Genomic DNA, 16825 nt, shown 5'->3' on the forward strand with positions numbered 1-16825 from the left:
GAGTTGGACAAACGCTGAAGGGCAACGACAACAGGGGAAAAGACACCACAGAACAGAAATGGACAAAAGCCTGAAGACGGGGAAATATCCTAGTAGAAGTATTATACTCCGTAATCCACGTTCAGCAGCAGCAGCCAAGGCCAAATGGTGAGAAACCTACTCTATTCTCGTTTGTTGCAATCCCCGCCAGCCACGGGTGAGCCCGCGCACAAATTTTTACGAACCCTGAATGATGTATGGTGTGCTTACCCCTGCCCACTGCCACCCCTAGAGTGATCCCCCAGGGTCGGGGCTCCAATGGTGGTTGGCTGCACCCAAAGCTACCAGCCTGTGTCGAGGCTTGCACCGAGATCCGGTGCCTGGCAGGAGTAATAGTGCTGTCCGTTTGGTGTCCGACAATATGGACTTTTTCTGAAAAAGGAGGGGGCCAAATTGCTTGCCTTGTGGAACGTTGAGGCCACCAACACCTTTTCGGTCTCGCTAAGGCTGCCGATCTCCGTCGCCATGTTCAAGAAGGAGATGGGAGGACAGATAACGCGCCCAGAGTCCGACATAAAGAAAATTGGTTCGATGTGGGCGGACGGTAGTTTCTCTCGAGGGCTGCGCCTTTGGCAACATCAAAGGTGCAGGCAAGAAGCGGTGTCCAGATGCAGACTGTCGAATTCGGCTAACAAAGACGCATCCCAGTAACGCAAAAAGACACTTCGGGAAAAACACGAGGCAATGACAAAAGGAGAGAATGGGCGGTCAGATAATCTGCAACTGTGATTGATAAATTCCATCGGCACGGGTGCGTCGCGCAGACATGCCGCCCCAATGGGGTCCTCAGTTCTCTTTCGTCCAGATAACAAGGCCACCATTGCTGCCAAGAAGCTCTATGTCCCTTTTTAAACCACTGTGAGGCTCGAGGCGGCCACCGTCATCTCTCCCGTGCATCGTTAACCGTCACTAATCATCCTCCACCCCCTTGATGCTGCATGCAAATGCCGATATCGTGTCGCTCATGCCTCTACTGTGTGAAACTCATCAGGGAAAAAAAATGCATCAAGCCATCGCCGATGGCCGAAGTCCCGAACGCCGACGCTATGCTGCCCAAATCAAGAGGGCCGGCTGTGTCCAACCTCGTGTCATGACTGCTCCTCAAGGCTGACCTTCTGCAACGCTTGTTCTAGAGCTTCACGTTCTCTCTTCTTTTCCTGCTCCATCAAGTACTGTGCATATTTGGAGCGTGGGTTGTGGATGCCGCACTCCGTTTTCTGTTGACCCTTCCATCGACCAGCACGTTCATCCTCCCCTTCCTTGACAGGTTGGGTTGAGTGCCAGTCGCCGACACTCTTATAACCCTGGTCCAGCAAGGCGTTGTACGGCACGTCGTTGTCCTTGATGTATTGCTGGATCTGGGCAAAGCTCCAATTGGCCATGGGATTGATCTTGAGCAAACCAGCCTCGTCGACCTCAATAATGTCGAGCGATCCTCTCGCCCCACCTTGGCTTCTTCTACGGCCGGTGAGGACAGCATATGCTTGCAGCTCACGGTAAGCCCGTTGTGCAGGTTCGACCTTGACCAGGTAATCATATCTGTTGTCATCGGTCTCCCACAGCTTGTCGCCATATTTATTCTTGAACTCTTCCGCGGTCTCGACTTCGGCTGGCTTGAACACATGGATGTTGACCAGAGGATATCTTTCTCGCACCTTGTCCACCAACTCCAAGGTCTCTGGGAAGTGGTGGAGCGTGTCAAGGAAGATGAGGTCCACCATCTGCGGTCGAGGGATGTCGAGCTTGGACAGCATGTCCAGCTGGACGAGTCCTGTCAGGCCAAATGCCGTGGTCTGGTAGAGGTTGGGAAGGGTGGTGATGGCCCATCTCAGGATCTCCTGGGGCTCGAGGAACTGAAGCTGGCGGTTGAGAAACCGAAGGTGACGTTTGGTGAAGTACACCTCGGACAGTTCACTTTCACTGTTGGTCCCGGAGGAGTAGCCAGAGTCAGCACCCCCCAATGAGGGGCTGCTGCGGCCACTGCCACACGGGGTCTCTGCTCTTGAAGACATGTCGACCTCACTCGGGGCAAAGGGGTTGAACAGATGAGAGACTTGGGCGAGCGAGAAGGAGAAGCTTGAGAGGAAACCCATTGAAAAGAGAAGCAACTGACGGCAACACAGGGGCATGGTGAAAGTGCTGGAAACCCACCTTTTTACAAATCAACGGCCTGCGATATCATCGTTGAGCACGCAATTCAGCAGTGGAGCGAACTAGGAGTTTGAGAGCCTCGCCATCCGCAGCCAAAATTTGCAAAATGAGTGAAGAGGTCATTCATCCCTCAACTGCCTCACTGCCTGGATCGATGGCGTGATCGAGGAGGCAAAGAGCCTTCCCCATCGTCATTGGATGCCGACCACTCTCGACGTTGAGTGTCTTGTGTCATTTGCTGGCCTTCTCACTCCGAGAGCCGTAGAAGGCCGGGTGTCGGAGAAAATCTGGATTACATGCGTACTTAGAGGATGGAGTCTCCGGCCTCAGCTGGGCCCCAGTTGCTATACCGCCGTGCGCATCCAGGCTAGGCAATCGAAGTGCAGCAACTCGCCTGACTCTGCCTGAGGTTGCAACTTACGTGACAGCTCCCCTGCGAGCACCTCATCTGGCCAAGAAACGTGAACACGACAATAAAAACCCACCGCGTATTGCGGAGAGGACGGATGATTATGTCGCGAGATTGTGGCAGATTGACGACAGCCGTAATATATGTTAGGTTTGAGATCACTCGAGTCTGGACCTAACCTGTGAGAGCGAGAGCCGGCGCGGGGTTCTGCCGAGGCCCGGCCAGATTTTTCTGTGTGCGAGAGCCAAGACTCACGTGGCATTAAGGCACGTGATCGAAGGACGCTGTCAGCGACGTCACGGGATGGTGGGCTGCACACCGCCGGCCCTTTGGCCTGCGATTCTTCTCCTCTCTGCCCGCTTCGCTGCAACGCCTCCCAAGACCCAGTCTTTGTATGCTCCGCCGCACGAACCCGTGGAGACATTTTTCTCCGTTCCATCATTCAAGCTGTAGGTAAGCTAAGGCCCAATCTGCCAGTCAAGCTTAATGGTAGGCACCGGCGACCTGCCACCCAAAAAAAACACCCGATCTCTCTCCATCATTCCTCAACGCTGATCCGAGCCGCAATGGGTTGTTCCTGCATTGGTGTCGACCTGCTATGACGTCGTCTTGCATCCTGCCGATCCCTTCCCCCTCTCCCATCTCTGTGGCCCTCCGACGTCGACCTTGTGTGGCTTCTCGACAGTGAGTACCTCGTTACTCCGACTGCGGCGCAAAACGACTTTTTCAACTTCTGAGGCTTGAGTCTCAAAGCGGTCCTGGAAATGGCGTCGCCCTCTCGATCTCGCAAGCTCAGCTTGGCGAAGGACTCTCTGAGTAGCAGTACCTTTCTCGACGATCACCTCGAATACAAATCGCGTCAAACAGGACCGTCAGCAAGCATTGATGGGGTTCTGGAGCAACCACCTCGAGTCCCTCGGAGCGCTGTTTCGAATCTATCTCTCTCGAGTGCATCGAGAAGATCCGTCAGCGCCATTCCCCCCTCGCCCATAATGGCTCAAGAGAGTGGAACTGTGCACACGATATCCCACACCAATTGTGTTCCTGAGGCTGGTGATCCAGCGAGACTTGTCGCGACCATCTTCTACAACTCGAGCGCGCCACGACATCCTCATATCCATCCAGATCAATCGCCTCCCGCCAAACCTACAGATCCAATTCCGGTCCCAGAGATTGCTGAAGGCTCCGCACCGACTACGAGCATTTCAGAGTATCCCCTCGAACCTCCTCCACCTGAGCCTGAACCTCTCGATCATCTGTACGGTGCCTACATATCACAGTTATGCTTGACACATTTCCTGTCTACGCTTGACAGCCTCCTGGTGCACAATGTTCCGGACGAGAGGCAGTTGACTTCTTCACACCGATGCCTTGCCCCTGATCCGTTCAAACCAAGAGTCATGGAGGTCACTTTTAGCCCTCCACCAAATCCCGAGTACTTACCATTTCCCCTCGTCTCCAAGCACGAATCGATCTACAAATTCGAGAGAGAGTGGAATTGCGAGGTCATTATACAGCCCTCTAATGTCTACCGCCGACACAAGCGCCTGTGTGTATTCGACATGGACTCGACCCTCATCTGCCAGGAAGTAATTGACGAGATCGCCGCGTTTGTTGGGGTCAAAAAGGAAGTCGCTGCCATCACTGAGCGCGCCATGAACGGAGAGCTCGATTTTGCGGCATCACTCAAGGCAAGAGTGGCACTGCTAAAGGGTGTGCCAAGTGACGTGTTTGAACGGCTCAAGCCCAAAATTGTCATCACTCCGGGCGCAAAGGAGTTATGCAAATGCTTGAAACGACTTGGCTTCACCCTTGCTGTTTTCAGTGGTGGATTCCAACCCCTTGCGAACTGGCTTGCGGGTGAATTGGGGCTCGACCACGCATTCGCGAACCACCTTGCCGTGGATCCAGATTCCAGTACGCTGACCGGAGAACTCGAGTCTTCGCACCCAATAGTCGATTCTCAACACAAGCAGAACCTGTTGATAAGTTTAGCAAACAATAAAGGGATTCCACTTGTTCAGACAATGGCTGTGGGAGACGGCGCTAACGATATTCCCATGCTCAAGACAGCAGGCCTCGGTGTCGCATGGAGAGCCAAATCCAAGGTCCAGATGGAGGCCCCAGCACGACTGAACATTGGCGAGAGTATGCTCGACTTGGCCTACTTGTTGGGTTTGTCGAAGGAAGAAATCGATCAGCTGTTGCAGGATTAGACGGCAAGACCGTGGAGTCGTGGTGACGGTAATCAAAGATGGAAAGTGTTGCAGACGACACTGCATTAGCGAGCGCTTCAGCGAGCATTTGTGAGATGGACATCTGTTTCTGAGCCGGTGCGTAGCGAGAGAAGAAGATGCTTCGGGACAAGAACCCCAGCCTTGGAACTTGTTTTTATGCCGCTCGCGACGGAGCGGCGGCTACGAGAACATGAGAAATGCGCATTTCCTGTTCCACGATATCATAAAACTAGCTAGCAGCATAGCCATGAAGTCCTGCTGCTATGCTTTGCTTCTCTATTCGTAGATGTATTCAGAAGGCCCTGAACGGACTCCCCACCCATCCCTCCATCCATCCTTTTACCCCTGCCTATCAGTTGTCTACCACATGCACTTTGTTCTATCCTCTCTGCCCAAGGCTCATCAACGCTTGGCCATCACGCGAAACCGGCGTACAGTTTATCTCGCACGGGTTTGGTCTGCCACGCCATAGCATAGCACATGTGGTATACACGACCATTAGCGCTCCATTTCAAGCCCAAGAGAGCACGCACGCACGCACGCACGCGCAAACAAATAAACAAATAAACAAACACATCTATATCTATACAGGACAGGACGTGGTATTCATGCCCGTGAACCGTAATCTACACGAGTGCAGTGACCGACTATCCGCACTGACACGACGAGTTTCACCCAAGCCAGACCCTCGAAACTTCGTGTGATGTTGAGACACGTACAGGAGTCGTAGAAAAGAACCAAGTTCGAACCTTGGCGCAGAAACCTCTCCAGATGCTGCATAACCGCGGAGGAAACAATGACTACAGGAAAATGTGCGAGAAGGTCCAGTGAATGTGATTCAAGCCCGACTTGGCTTATATGCGTGTGTCCAAGTCTAATGTCGAAGAAAATATTGACTCAAACGTCGCTTGCAGTTTTGTCTTCCAGCACTCAAAATATCATACAAAAACTTTAAGGCGAATAGTAGGACATAAACACCCCCATGGCTGTTCGTAGCCAAGATGACCCGCCTCATTTGATGTCCTCTGGTTCTTTCCAATAAACCTTGGCCAATATCGAGCCTAATGACATTCCCTAACGCATTGAAATCGAGCCTCACATAGCGCCATGTAAGAAACCCATGTTCATCTTCAAACATTTTGCGCCGCTCTCTGCGACATCGCAACTTTGGAAGCCACCATGTGTGTGGACTGCTTCCATACCTGCTTGCCCTTCTTCTCCTTTCATGATGATCCCAAACCTTCCTGCCCACCCACAACCTGTCCATTCCCTTCGGTGATAGTGAACTTGTCAAAGTCGGCTGTCAGAACCAAGTTTCCCAATCCGACGTCTACCTTTTCAGACGTGGCGCTGCCTTTGGCCTGTTGTGCGAAGAACGAGTCTATGCGCTGTTGGGCATTCACAGCCACGGTCATGGCTTGAGATTCTTGGAGGACGAAGAGAACAACAACTTTGGCAAAGTCGAGCTCTTCGCTGCGAACAGCTGATGAAGAAGGTGTAGAGGAGCTGGTCGTGGTGGATGGGGATTGTGACGCTGTTGTGGTGGCGGAGCCTGCGTCTGTCGTCGCAGTCACGCTTGTGACAGTCGAGGCACCAGTCACCACAGCTTCCGTCGGACTGACGGGCCCTATTGTTGGCGAGCTCGCTTGGAAGACAATTCCATTCGAGGTTGAAGTTCCTGCGACGCCACCATCCTGTCTCCTCTCAAGGGATGGCTCTGAGCAGCCCGCTTCTGCACGCGCTGTGATTTGAGGTAGATGAGGCATGCTGATCACGGGTGGGCGTGGCTCAAAGCCCGGTAACATAATGAATCGTCTTGTTCTCCTTGTCCCGGGATTGGACAAGCTTGAGTTGAAATCAACCAGAGAGTTTTCGCCTGTACACGAAAGATTGTTGGACGAGAAAAGCGATAATATCGTCGAGATATTAAGAGCGATATCGAACCGCGTCTGTGCATCCGAAAGGGTTGGTAGGATTGATAGGCCCATTGTTGCATTTTTGTACTCATTACTGCCGTCATTCAACGTAATGGTCATACAATCAGCTGCGTTTCCAGACGTTTCACACTGGTTTCCCGTAAAGCCGTTGGAGCAGACACAGACACAAGCGTTGTTACTCACGATGCTCGTACCTCCATTCTGGCAAGGATGACTGGCGGCACAGTTGCTGAGGTCGGTAGATTTGTGTTGCTTTGGCACAAGAATTAGGAAGATAGGTATTAATACAGCCGCGGCGATGAGAACGATGATGACAACAAGGACGATAACAAAGATAGGTAATGACAGGCCGCAACATTTCCGCCGTTGTTTTCTGGGGTGGATTTTAGACAGATCGGTGGTTGAAGCGTAGCCGTCACCCTTTTCACCTAGCGGCCACGCAGTATCTCGTTTCGTTGGAGTACCGCCTATGGCTGGAGCAGGAAAAGCCGACAGCATATCGGACATGGTGGAATGGCGATTTGTAGCACCCATCTTTTCACCGTTGCCCCACATGTCCAACATGCCTAGGCGGCTTGCTGTCTTGCCTCTGTCGAGATTGGCGGCAAGCTTTGTTGCCCGTCTGATCAAGTCTGACAGACTGGTTGTACTGCCACGGCTTTCTGCCTCCTTGACAGCGTCCATATCCAGTCTGGGCGGCCGGCGACTGGCGGGGATCTTGTCACTCATGGCTGGCTGATCGATACCCAAGCCAAGCAGATTGTTTGTGGATTTATGAGAGTGGCCGGAGGCTGGTGTCTGAGCGAGAATCATTCCAGACGAAATTGTATTGGGAGATTTTGGAGTCTGCAGATACTCTCTATCGGCAGAGGGAGAGGGGGGAGGAGATGTGTCGAATGGCATCCGAACAGGAGTGTAACTTCGGGAGCCAGGGGTATCTGAACGGGACCCAATGAATTGGCTACTCATACCAGCAGCCACTGCTGCACTGAGGGCTTCCATAGTTGTTTGCTTGTTCACGTGTGTAGGAGGAACTGGAAATTCTTCGGGGATATTGGGCTCAATCTGGCTGTCTCGGTTTTTGATGGTGGTAAGGGCAGGTTTTGCCCGTTTCCCAAGACTTGCTTGCCGTACGATTTGTGGCATTGGATCGGCTGAGTCGGGTCGATCCGTGTCCGGTTCGAAGTTATCTTGATCAAAACGGTCTTCGGCCCCCAGAACTTCACTTTCAGCATAAACAGAACCCGAGTATCGTTTGGACGTTGGAGTTGGGAAACCTCTTGATCTCGATCCCGGTGTTGTTCCGGGGGTAGCAAATTCGTCCGCTACCGATGACACGTAGGATTGATGCATATTGTACTTACGTCCTGGCGACTGGGATGTTTCTTGTCGAACTCTTCCTGATGAAGAGGGAGGGATGGGTGGAGCGACGGGGAATCTGAAATTCTGGACCAACATCCCGTTCCCTGTTGGTCTCTGCTGCTGCTGGCGAGAAGGGCTGTCATATCTGACCGGAGGAGGAGCAACACCTACGCCGAGAGGAACTTGGCGGGCACTTAGCTTGACATTCGGGGGTACTCTCACTGATGGATGTGGAGGAAACTGTTGGTATTGCGATGGCTGAGCATAGTTAGGTTTGGAGTAATGAAAGCGGGCTTCGTGACTGGGTTGTGGTGGTTGGGGTTGATAAGGATCCATGGTGGCTGTGGCTGAGTTCGAGATTTCGAGGGCGATTCGAGTGTTGGACTCCTTTACGGCGTTTCAGCAGAACTGGGAGGTTTACCAGACTTCAGAAGTGTGCAGGCATGTTCCCGACATGCGGATGGTGGATGAGAGTAGTCGACGGCAGCGCTGCAAGCGACGAGTCAATGGAAGCGACAGCGTTCCGGACGAGAACGCCCCAAGACTACTGCGTCTGTGTCAGCATGTCCGACAAAACTCACATCTGGTCGTCTCAACAGGAATCTCGCCAGAAGGGATGTCGCTTTCAAACTCCTCAAGACATGCCTCTGGTACGGATAGACTTGCGTACCTCGTGTTATATTGTCTCCACCGATCCTCGACCACAACCACGTTCCTGCGTTTCTGCACTCCCTCCTTTCAAAAAATCGTAAGGCGTGCGGGGTTCAGTGGGTGATACGGGCGCGCCAGATCTTGCTGACTTGTGATAATGATTGATTGTCAATCCGGGTGAAGATCTCGCAAAACTAGTTGCAAGAGGTATGTTGGTTGGAATAAAAAACACGAAGAAGTTGCAGGCACCGGTCCGCGAAAGGGGTCGAACGAAGAGAAAGCGGGTGCGGTATAAACGAGCGCGAAGACGTGAACGAGTGTGTATCGGTGGTTTGTGTGAATGAGCGAAGTCGGGGGGGTATTTGCACTGCAATGGAAAAATAGCAGTCTGGGTATCTAACGAGAAGAAGAGTCGACAGACATTGACCGAACCAGGCTGAGAGAGGACAAAGACGAGCTTGACAAGGAGCGGAAAGCACGACCACAGGACGGCGAGGGAATGAACGGAAACAAACGTGTAGGAAGAAGGTGATACAGCAAGTGAGAGAGAAGCTGTGTCAGGAGGTTTGATGGCGGTGCCAGCAGCGCAGACGATGCATGCGACGCAGGCTGATGGACAGGCGGTACCTGGCTAATGGGCGGGCGAATGGGAGGACGCCTCGGTATCTCGCAGCCGGTGGAGGGCCCACCAGGGCTTGCAGTGGACCTAGTATGGAGCCTGCAGCGGTCGGCCCTATTCTAAATGGGGGCCTAGCACTCCCAGGCACAGATGTCTCATTGGCCTCCCGGGCGTGCTTAAACACGTTCGCCTGCAGACTCTTTAGCCGTTGTCGCCCGTTGCTCCACCGTCCAAACTCGCCTAGGCAGGGACCAGGGCTTCATTCTGAAACACCAGCCTGCCGTCCATGCGAGGTGCCTTGTCGGTGCCTCCTGTGCTGATTTCTGGCCAGACACAGTGCGATAAAGGTGCATGGAAACAATCCCAGAATCCTTGGTGTGATCTCAGCTGTCGCAGCGACGAATCATGGAATCGATCCGGGAACCCATTATCTGACAGGACCCAGGAATTTCCCGTACAATTTCGATGCTGGCAAGGCTATTCCCAGGCACTGACATACCCCAGAGTGGTCAGACCAGGTGACGGCCTTGGACAGACCTGGCTGACGGGCAGGTCTCTATGAACTGTAAAGGGGGAATAATGGTGGCTTAAAGTGACAGCCCGATAGGTGGCTACACATATGGAATCTTGATCACGGTGAGACATGTTATTATCTGTGTAGGTTTATTGTCCGCACAATCCGAGCATCGAGTCTGAACAAGCCTCGAGTTGGTGTACGTTTTAGGGGCATCCGTGGGGTGTTGAGACGTTGTAGCATGAGATACGAGCATTGGCAGAGCTTAATATGGCTGCCATCCCGTAATTAATTAATATCCGCAAGCCATGCATGATGGATGTGCTTGTGCCCTATTCCGACACATGCCAGATGGAGCAATACCACTCGTAATAGTAGTTGTTATTCCGTAGCTTGGATCTTTTGCTCCTCTTCTTCCTCTAGAATGACGCCAACTCCGTTCTGGCGCCATCGCAACTCCACCAACACCACTTGATCAAGATCAACCCAATCTCAATGACGATGATCTCATATCCATCCCTGCTACTGCTCAAGGATCTATCCTGAACAGTCCATCTTACTCGTGTTCGATGCCGGCTAATTCCTGGGGGTTACTGCTTGCTCGATAACCCAATGCTTCCTTCGTCCACGTCCCATGCCGGTGTACTGGGACAGTGGGTTGTTAGGACGGAATGGACAAAAGACATCGTGAGCTCAATGTCGAGGACATTTTCGAGTCCGTCATGTGTCCAGTCAACACCTTGAGCAAGTGATCGCTTGTTCTCGTACAACAGCAAAGCGCGGAAGACGGCTTCTGACTCGGCTAATCAGGCTTACCACAGACATGTTCCTGCGACAATATATCTGAGGAGTGTTGCAGAGATGCCCGGATGTGCCTGCTATCGATCCAGCCTGTACTGCCTCGTGTTATTCTGTGCTACCATCATCGTTGTGCTAGCCCACCTGGACGGCTGCTCGACTCGACAGTCTTATAAGAGCTGGATCAGTTGCTGTGCACCCGGGAAGCTGTCGTGGACAATTGTTACTGTCGGTACTGTTCACCTTCCAGTCACTCAGCTCTCTCCAAGTTACCGGCTCACTTTTCCCTCACCTTCGCATCACGTCTATCGCAACTGCGCTTCCTGTCAATCAAGCATACATGCCTGTTGCCAAAGATATGCCGGCTGCCAGCTTTTTCAGCGTTGGGCCTTCCCGCTCAACCGGTGTCATGGCACAACCTGTCAACATCTTCTCGTGCCCTGTTCCCCAGCCTCATTCCTACCTCTTCCCTTCTTCTTTGTCTGCCTTTCGCTGCAGATGTCCGCTCCTTGTCTTTGGGTACTTCTTTCGAGGTCGAATCGAGAGTTTGAGTGATACTGCATTTCTACCCTGTGAACAGCTTCTCCGGTATGGATCATTCACCCGGCTCAGTGCCGTCAAGCGACTCTTCCAACAAGTCAACACATTCCGGTTATCCTCCAGGGACACCAAAGCGTGAGTAACATTCGTATCTCTTCCGTCACGTCCGGATCAAAACCTTTATACTGTCTCGTACTAATCACTTTGCGCTTGCAGCACCTTTTGAACCTCCTCGGCGCCGGTCTTCTTTATTTTTTGCCAAAGTCCTACACCATTCTTTCTCTTCGAAAACACCCGCAGGAAATGGGAAAGACAGTAGCGAACGTCAGAAGCCCCAACAAGACGCAAACTTGTCCAACACGGGCCGCAAACGAACCAATCCGAGCCTGGCAAGGTCGGTCTTCATGCCTGGTCACGTTGCACACATGCAAAAGAAGTTTCAAAACGCAAAAGATTTATTCCGTCAAGATGTTCAGTTCGCTGCCTCTCCTGTCGGCTCCATTGATTCCAGATTGCCCCAGAGCCCTGGAACAGAGCAATCCAAAGCTGCCGATCCGAACCCTTCAGGAGACCCTGAGAAAGAAGCTTCAAAAACACCATCCAAGGACTGGAGGTACTCTAGAGCACCCAAAGACATTGCTGAATTTGCATTGGACGTACGGGAGCCTTTTCCTGAGGGATCTCCGCGACTCCCAGACCTATTCTCAGTCGAGATGGACCATGGCAAAGTCTTCGCCGTTGAGCCACCCAGCAGCGGATTTACTTCACCTGTTGATGAAGGAGGCTCCGCACCACATCTGAAGGATATACCAAATCTGTCCTCAGATCCGGCAAAGACAGGCTTGAGAGGCTCAACCGAAAAATATGACGGCCCGTCTCCTTCAGGACGTCTGTCCACCACTGACTTGGAGCGACCATTGTCAAAGCTTTGTGTGAGCGCTGAGTACGACATGGAGATTGATTCTGCACAAGAGTCACCCATCGTCATTCATCTCCTACGGAAGTCGGTAGAATCAGAGGGACAGCACAAGGAATCGTCATCCAGTGCTGGGGAGGAGTTGGTCCTGGCCCCCACAGTGAGAGCAGCAGCTGACTCCGCGAAGCTGAAGCGTGGGAAGTTCAGCGACCTCTTCCCAAAGCCTCCAAGGCACAATGGAAGTGATGGCAGTGCATCTGCTACCAGAGAATTGCAGTATGCCGACGTCGAACCATGTCCGGATCCTCTTCTACATGCACGTGGACCTACAGTGTTATGTCCTGATCCGGCCGCTCATTTCAGGTCTGCGACGCCGAATGTACCAGGACCTCACGGCGTCTCTCCGGGTTCAAATATACAGGGCACCCAAGGACGACAGCATGGGCATCTTCCAGGTTTGGGTTACCCGCCACCTTTCAATCGCGCTACAGCGACAGGCAGCCCAATGCCATTGCTGAGAGCAATGTCGCCAGCAACATCCACTGGACAAAATGGTCACAATGCATGGTATCCTCCTCCTGACTCCTACCAGTCGCGATCTTATTACCCTCACCACGAGCGCCTGAATCGAGCATATGTTGCTCCAGCCTCGGAGCATTTCCAGCCCGGTTGGTATTATGCCAGGGACAGCCCTGGCCCGTCATCAAAACCCGGCCCACCAATGTACTCTTTCTCAACGGCAGCTGCCAAAATCGTTGGACGAGACCCGGCTCCTGATTCCAGAATTCGAGACTCGTATAGAACAGACACCCTCACGCCACTGGCAAAGGCACCACCCAGTAGGTTCAGAAAGCACGGGATCATTGATCTTGCCAATGCTCGTGGAGTCGGTAAGTACTATGGCGGTCCTTCATATCTGTCGAGGCCCCCTCAGCGCCCCGTGCACCCCCTGCGGCCTGCGAGGTCACATTTGCCCGACGATATGCGGTTCAGAAGTAGTCCGCCAAGATTACCGGTGGAGTCTGGACAACGTTTACAACTTAAAAAGAGGTCAAGAGAGACAGAGACACCCACGACTGAAATTCTCGAAGACGAAGAAATGGCAACCGAGTCATTTGATCCTAAATTGAAACTGGAAGAAGGAGAAGAAGTCATTGAAGTTGACGAAGAAACCCAGGCAGCTGTCCGAATGAGCCTGTTCGGTGCTCCGGCTCCAAGAGCCAGCCGTGACGCCGGAAGGGGCATCAAGGACTTGAGTCCCAACGTCAAGGTCTGGCGAAAAGGGGTGGAGCCTTCAGTGAGCAGGAAGAAGCGTCGACCCAGTTACTGGGATGGAGATTTAGAGGAAGTGATGCGGAGTCCTGCAGCGAGACATGTGGTCTCATCGCCGATCAAAAGGGACCATGTGAGATCCGAACGAGCTGAGGTCGAGTTCCAGGACGATGATGCCGACAAGGAGAACCAGATGCTGCTGACCGAAGAAGAGCTTGAAGATGTCTCCAGAGTGGTCGAGGGACCAACTATTTTACAAGAGGACGTCTCCATGGAACATTAGGACTGGGGTTGATGGTATTTCTCAATACTGATACGGTGGAGCTGCAAACGAAATTGTGCTGATTGGTGGTGACTCGGGCATATTGGGATCAAATTGGTATACTCATCCGTAGTAATAACATTGGAATGTTCTCCCATCCAGGCATGCAATCTATGTTTCGTTTCTCATCTCTCCTTGAGGCGGGACCGCGAAGTACTTGATAGAACTCAGCAACTGCTTTTTGATGCCTCAAGTTCACCCGAAGTGGTCCAGAGGTAGGTCCAGCACCTTCATTCGCAACCATAGTACCAATGCGAGGCGTCGTCAGCCAAGCTTCAAAAGGCTTGAACACGACTCAGTTCGCAGATTTCCGGCAGGCGGAGTAGTGGACAATAATGAGGACGATCTCTTCACATGCGATGTTTGGAACTTGGGAGACGACATTGCGCGGCTCGACAGAGGACTCTCCGAATTTCGACCTCCCGCCATCTTGGATGCTGTTGTGTCACTTTCAATGTTACCATCATCCTTGTTTCCAAGCCTATCGACATTGGCAGTTGCGTAATTGTCGACAGTTCCCAACTGACGTCGAACAATCCAGATCTCCTCTTCCAGACTCCGCATTGCGGACGCGGTGTTTAGAATTTCAGGGATGGTAGAGGATATGCTTGTGGCGAAGTGGGTTTGACAAGTGCGGAGGGCGGGTGGGATGAGGATTCCGTACCATTTGAGAGGGTCCTTGGTTAAGTTCGATGTCGACGAGACAGAGAAGTCGTAGGGAGTGCTGGCTGACTGCTCAATGTCCTCTTCTAAATCATATTTGCCCGATTCCATCTCTTCCTTGTTCCGTTGCGATGCTGTCCGTTGAGCTGGAGTTTGTGCAACGTCTTCGTGCACTTCCTTATGTCCCTTTCCCTTGTAGCTCTCAAGCACCATTGCGTTTCTTGTCTTTTCGATTTTCACTACCTTTCCAGCCTTCATCCTTTCGTCGAATCCCTCCTCGCCATACCTCCTCCCCACGCCCAAGGTAGACTGCGCATTCCGATTGGCTTGCGCCAGCGCAAAGAACCCCCCGGAGAGGTCCTTGGAAAGTCGGTCACGAAGAGTCGTGTAGGTGTCCAGAAGGTTCAGGTACGATACGAGAAGGGCGTCTAGCCGGTCTGAGAGGAGGCCATCAGAGGATTCTTGCCCCTTGGATTGGTGTTCTGGTTCAACTTGCGTTCCGCAATCTGGTGTATGTGCTTCGACAAGCTGGGGCTGAGTGCCAGAGTTGCTGTCCGGAGAGCTTGGACGCGAGGACGGGGGAGAAGGAAGATGAGACACCATTATATCTTTGGCTCTGGCTGTATCCTCAAAACAGTTTCCCCTTTGGCATCGAGGTGGGATGTTGTCGTGTAGGAATGTGGTGCTCGCATGGGAATCTCGCAGAACGAGATCTCGGTCGTTTCGGAGATCCCAGGCCGAGTATTGACGCAATCTGCGCGGGACGCGCAGGGCATGGATTTAAAGCAAGTCGCAAGAATATCCTACGAGCCAACCTTTCTCACACCAAATCCGTTTCTTGCACAATTACTAGTGCTATTGAAGATTCTGCAAACTATCTCATTGCAGACGTAGTTGGCGGAGCGAAGCTCTTCTGACAGCTCTGCCTAAGGAATTCGCCGCACCGTGAGCACCGGCGGCGCCAAAAATTCTGACCTGCTCTGAGCCATCGAGTTGCCCTGCTTCCGCGCCACGTTCTTCAGGATACCAAGAGCCGTCTTTCAGAGCCAGCCTCGACCCGAGCATTTTCCGCACTCTACGTGCGCCTGGCCCTTGGCTTCTCACCGGGCATCCTCGAGCACCCATCTCGGACGGTAAACAATGGCCTCATCCGCCCTGGCCACCGCGGCCGATACCTCAGCGTTCAGTGTCCGATCACTGTACCGGTCGTTGCTCCGCGAGGGGAACAAGTTCGCAAACTACAATTTCAGAATGTACGCTAGGAGAAGGACGAGGGATGCGTTCCACGAACACCAGCACGAGACGGATCCGCGACGGATACAAGAGTTTGTGCAAAAGGGATTGAAGGAGTTGCAGATGATGAAGGTAAGTCCTCCTCTCTTTCTTTCTCGAGAGGGAGCTTTCCTGGAGGGGTTTGGGAGAAAATTGAAGACACTCTGGTTTGGAATATGTCCATGGAAATCTTGGTCGACGATTCGGGAACTGCCCGGGCTTTGTGCGATTCACGGGAAGAAAAAACTGACTTGTTTCAATAGAGGCAGACGGTAATATCACAGTTCTACCAGCTGGACAGACTCGTGGTAGAAGGCGGAAAGACGGTAATACACCCCTTTCTTTCTTAATACGCATGGTCTCTTTCTGACTTAGGCATGCAGGGCAAAGAGATTGGGGACCATGGTGGAATTGTGAGACAGAAAGACACTGGGTATGTGCTCCTGCTTGCCCATATTCCTGTCTTCTCTCATGCTAATATCTTGCAGATGGGACTGACATTCCTTCAATCCTGCCTCTTCCTGTTGGTTTCATGTACTCCGTACTGTGCTTTAGATGGACGGATCTCCTCTGCCAGGGATTGATCGTCCCGTGTGATACCAATGAATATACCAATCTCTGCCTCCATGAAGTGATTCTTTTTCCGACTTGCTTTTCAGTGTTGTACTTCTCATATTGTCATAGAGGCGATGCTTTCACGCATCCCCAGGTGCCTTCCCTCATCTTGCTTCAACTCCTCCTGCTCGCTCCACCTTCCCATTGTCGGAGATATAGTTGTTCCGACCTCATAGCCTCGGGGGCTCCCGCCGCTAAGCGTTATAACAGCTCTTCAGTGTCCTTGTGAGCCGCTTGGCAAATGTCCTCTGTGATAAACCTCCGCATGCACCTCTCAGCCTTCCTCCTGAACTTCCACAACAACCATATCCCTTTCGAAGGTGAATCTTTCTCCCACGCAAAATCAGTTGCGCACACTTCCCAAGTCTTCATCCATGCGCTGACCTGACGGTAGAAACAAGGTTGCCGTCCGTCCGACTGTTCAATCTGTGAAAAAGTTTCCACGATATCATGGCGCCGGTAAGTTGTTGTTTTCTTTGGTTCCGCCAGGAGATGAAAACAAGACGCA

At 52.4% G+C, this 16825-nt stretch overlaps 6 protein-coding genes across 6 annotated transcripts; 3 read left to right on the forward strand and 3 right to left on the reverse strand.

Moving 5' to 3' along the window:
* Window positions 1-1127: 1127 nt before the first annotated feature.
* Window positions 1128-2051, reverse strand: AYL99_05937 (phosphoadenosine phosphosulfate reductase; the record flags this gene model as incomplete). Its single annotated transcript, XM_018837449.1, has 1 exon — window positions 1128-2051. One exon carries the CDS (start codon window positions 2049-2051, stop codon window positions 1128-1130), a length of 924 nt encoding a protein of 307 aa, XP_018694302.1.
* A 1540-nt stretch (window positions 2052-3591) lies between these two features.
* Window positions 3592-4815, forward strand: AYL99_05938 (phosphoserine phosphatase SerB; the record flags this gene model as incomplete). The annotated part of the gene is made up of 1 exon (XM_018837450.1): window positions 3592-4815. One exon carries the CDS (start codon window positions 3592-3594, stop codon window positions 4813-4815), a length of 1224 nt encoding a protein of 407 aa, XP_018694303.1.
* Window positions 4816-6059: 1244 nt separating this feature from the next.
* AYL99_05939 (hypothetical protein) lies at window positions 6060-8471 on the reverse strand (the record flags this gene model as incomplete). The annotated part of the gene is made up of 1 exon (XM_018837451.1): window positions 6060-8471. The coding sequence occupies one exon, from the start codon at window positions 8469-8471 to the stop codon at window positions 6060-6062; it is 2412 nt and encodes an 803-aa protein (XP_018694304.1).
* Window positions 8472-11307: 2836 nt separating this feature from the next.
* Window positions 11308-13728, forward strand: AYL99_05940 (hypothetical protein; the record flags this gene model as incomplete). The annotated part of the gene is made up of 2 exons (XM_018837452.1): window positions 11308-11392; window positions 11474-13728. 2 exons carry the CDS (start codon window positions 11308-11310, stop codon window positions 13726-13728), a joined length of 2340 nt encoding a protein of 779 aa, XP_018694305.1.
* A 303-nt stretch (window positions 13729-14031) lies between these two features.
* AYL99_05941 (hypothetical protein) lies at window positions 14032-15033 on the reverse strand (the record flags this gene model as incomplete). The annotated part of the gene is made up of 1 exon (XM_018837453.1): window positions 14032-15033. The coding sequence occupies one exon, from the start codon at window positions 15031-15033 to the stop codon at window positions 14032-14034; it is 1002 nt and encodes a 333-aa protein (XP_018694306.1).
* Window positions 15034-15570: 537 nt separating this feature from the next.
* AYL99_05942 (hypothetical protein) lies at window positions 15571-16200 on the forward strand (the record flags this gene model as incomplete). The annotated part of the gene is made up of 4 exons (XM_018837454.1): window positions 15571-15795; window positions 15966-16028; window positions 16086-16135; window positions 16191-16200. 4 exons carry the CDS (start codon window positions 15571-15573, stop codon window positions 16198-16200), a joined length of 348 nt encoding a protein of 115 aa, XP_018694307.1.
* Window positions 16201-16825: the final 625 nt, after the last annotated feature.

The sequence above is a fragment of the Fonsecaea erecta genome (assembly GCF_001651985.1).
Source record: "Fonsecaea erecta strain CBS 125763 chromosome Unknown Scaff4, whole genome shotgun sequence".
Taxonomy (NCBI): Eukaryota; Fungi; Ascomycota; class Eurotiomycetes; order Chaetothyriales; family Herpotrichiellaceae; genus Fonsecaea; species Fonsecaea erecta.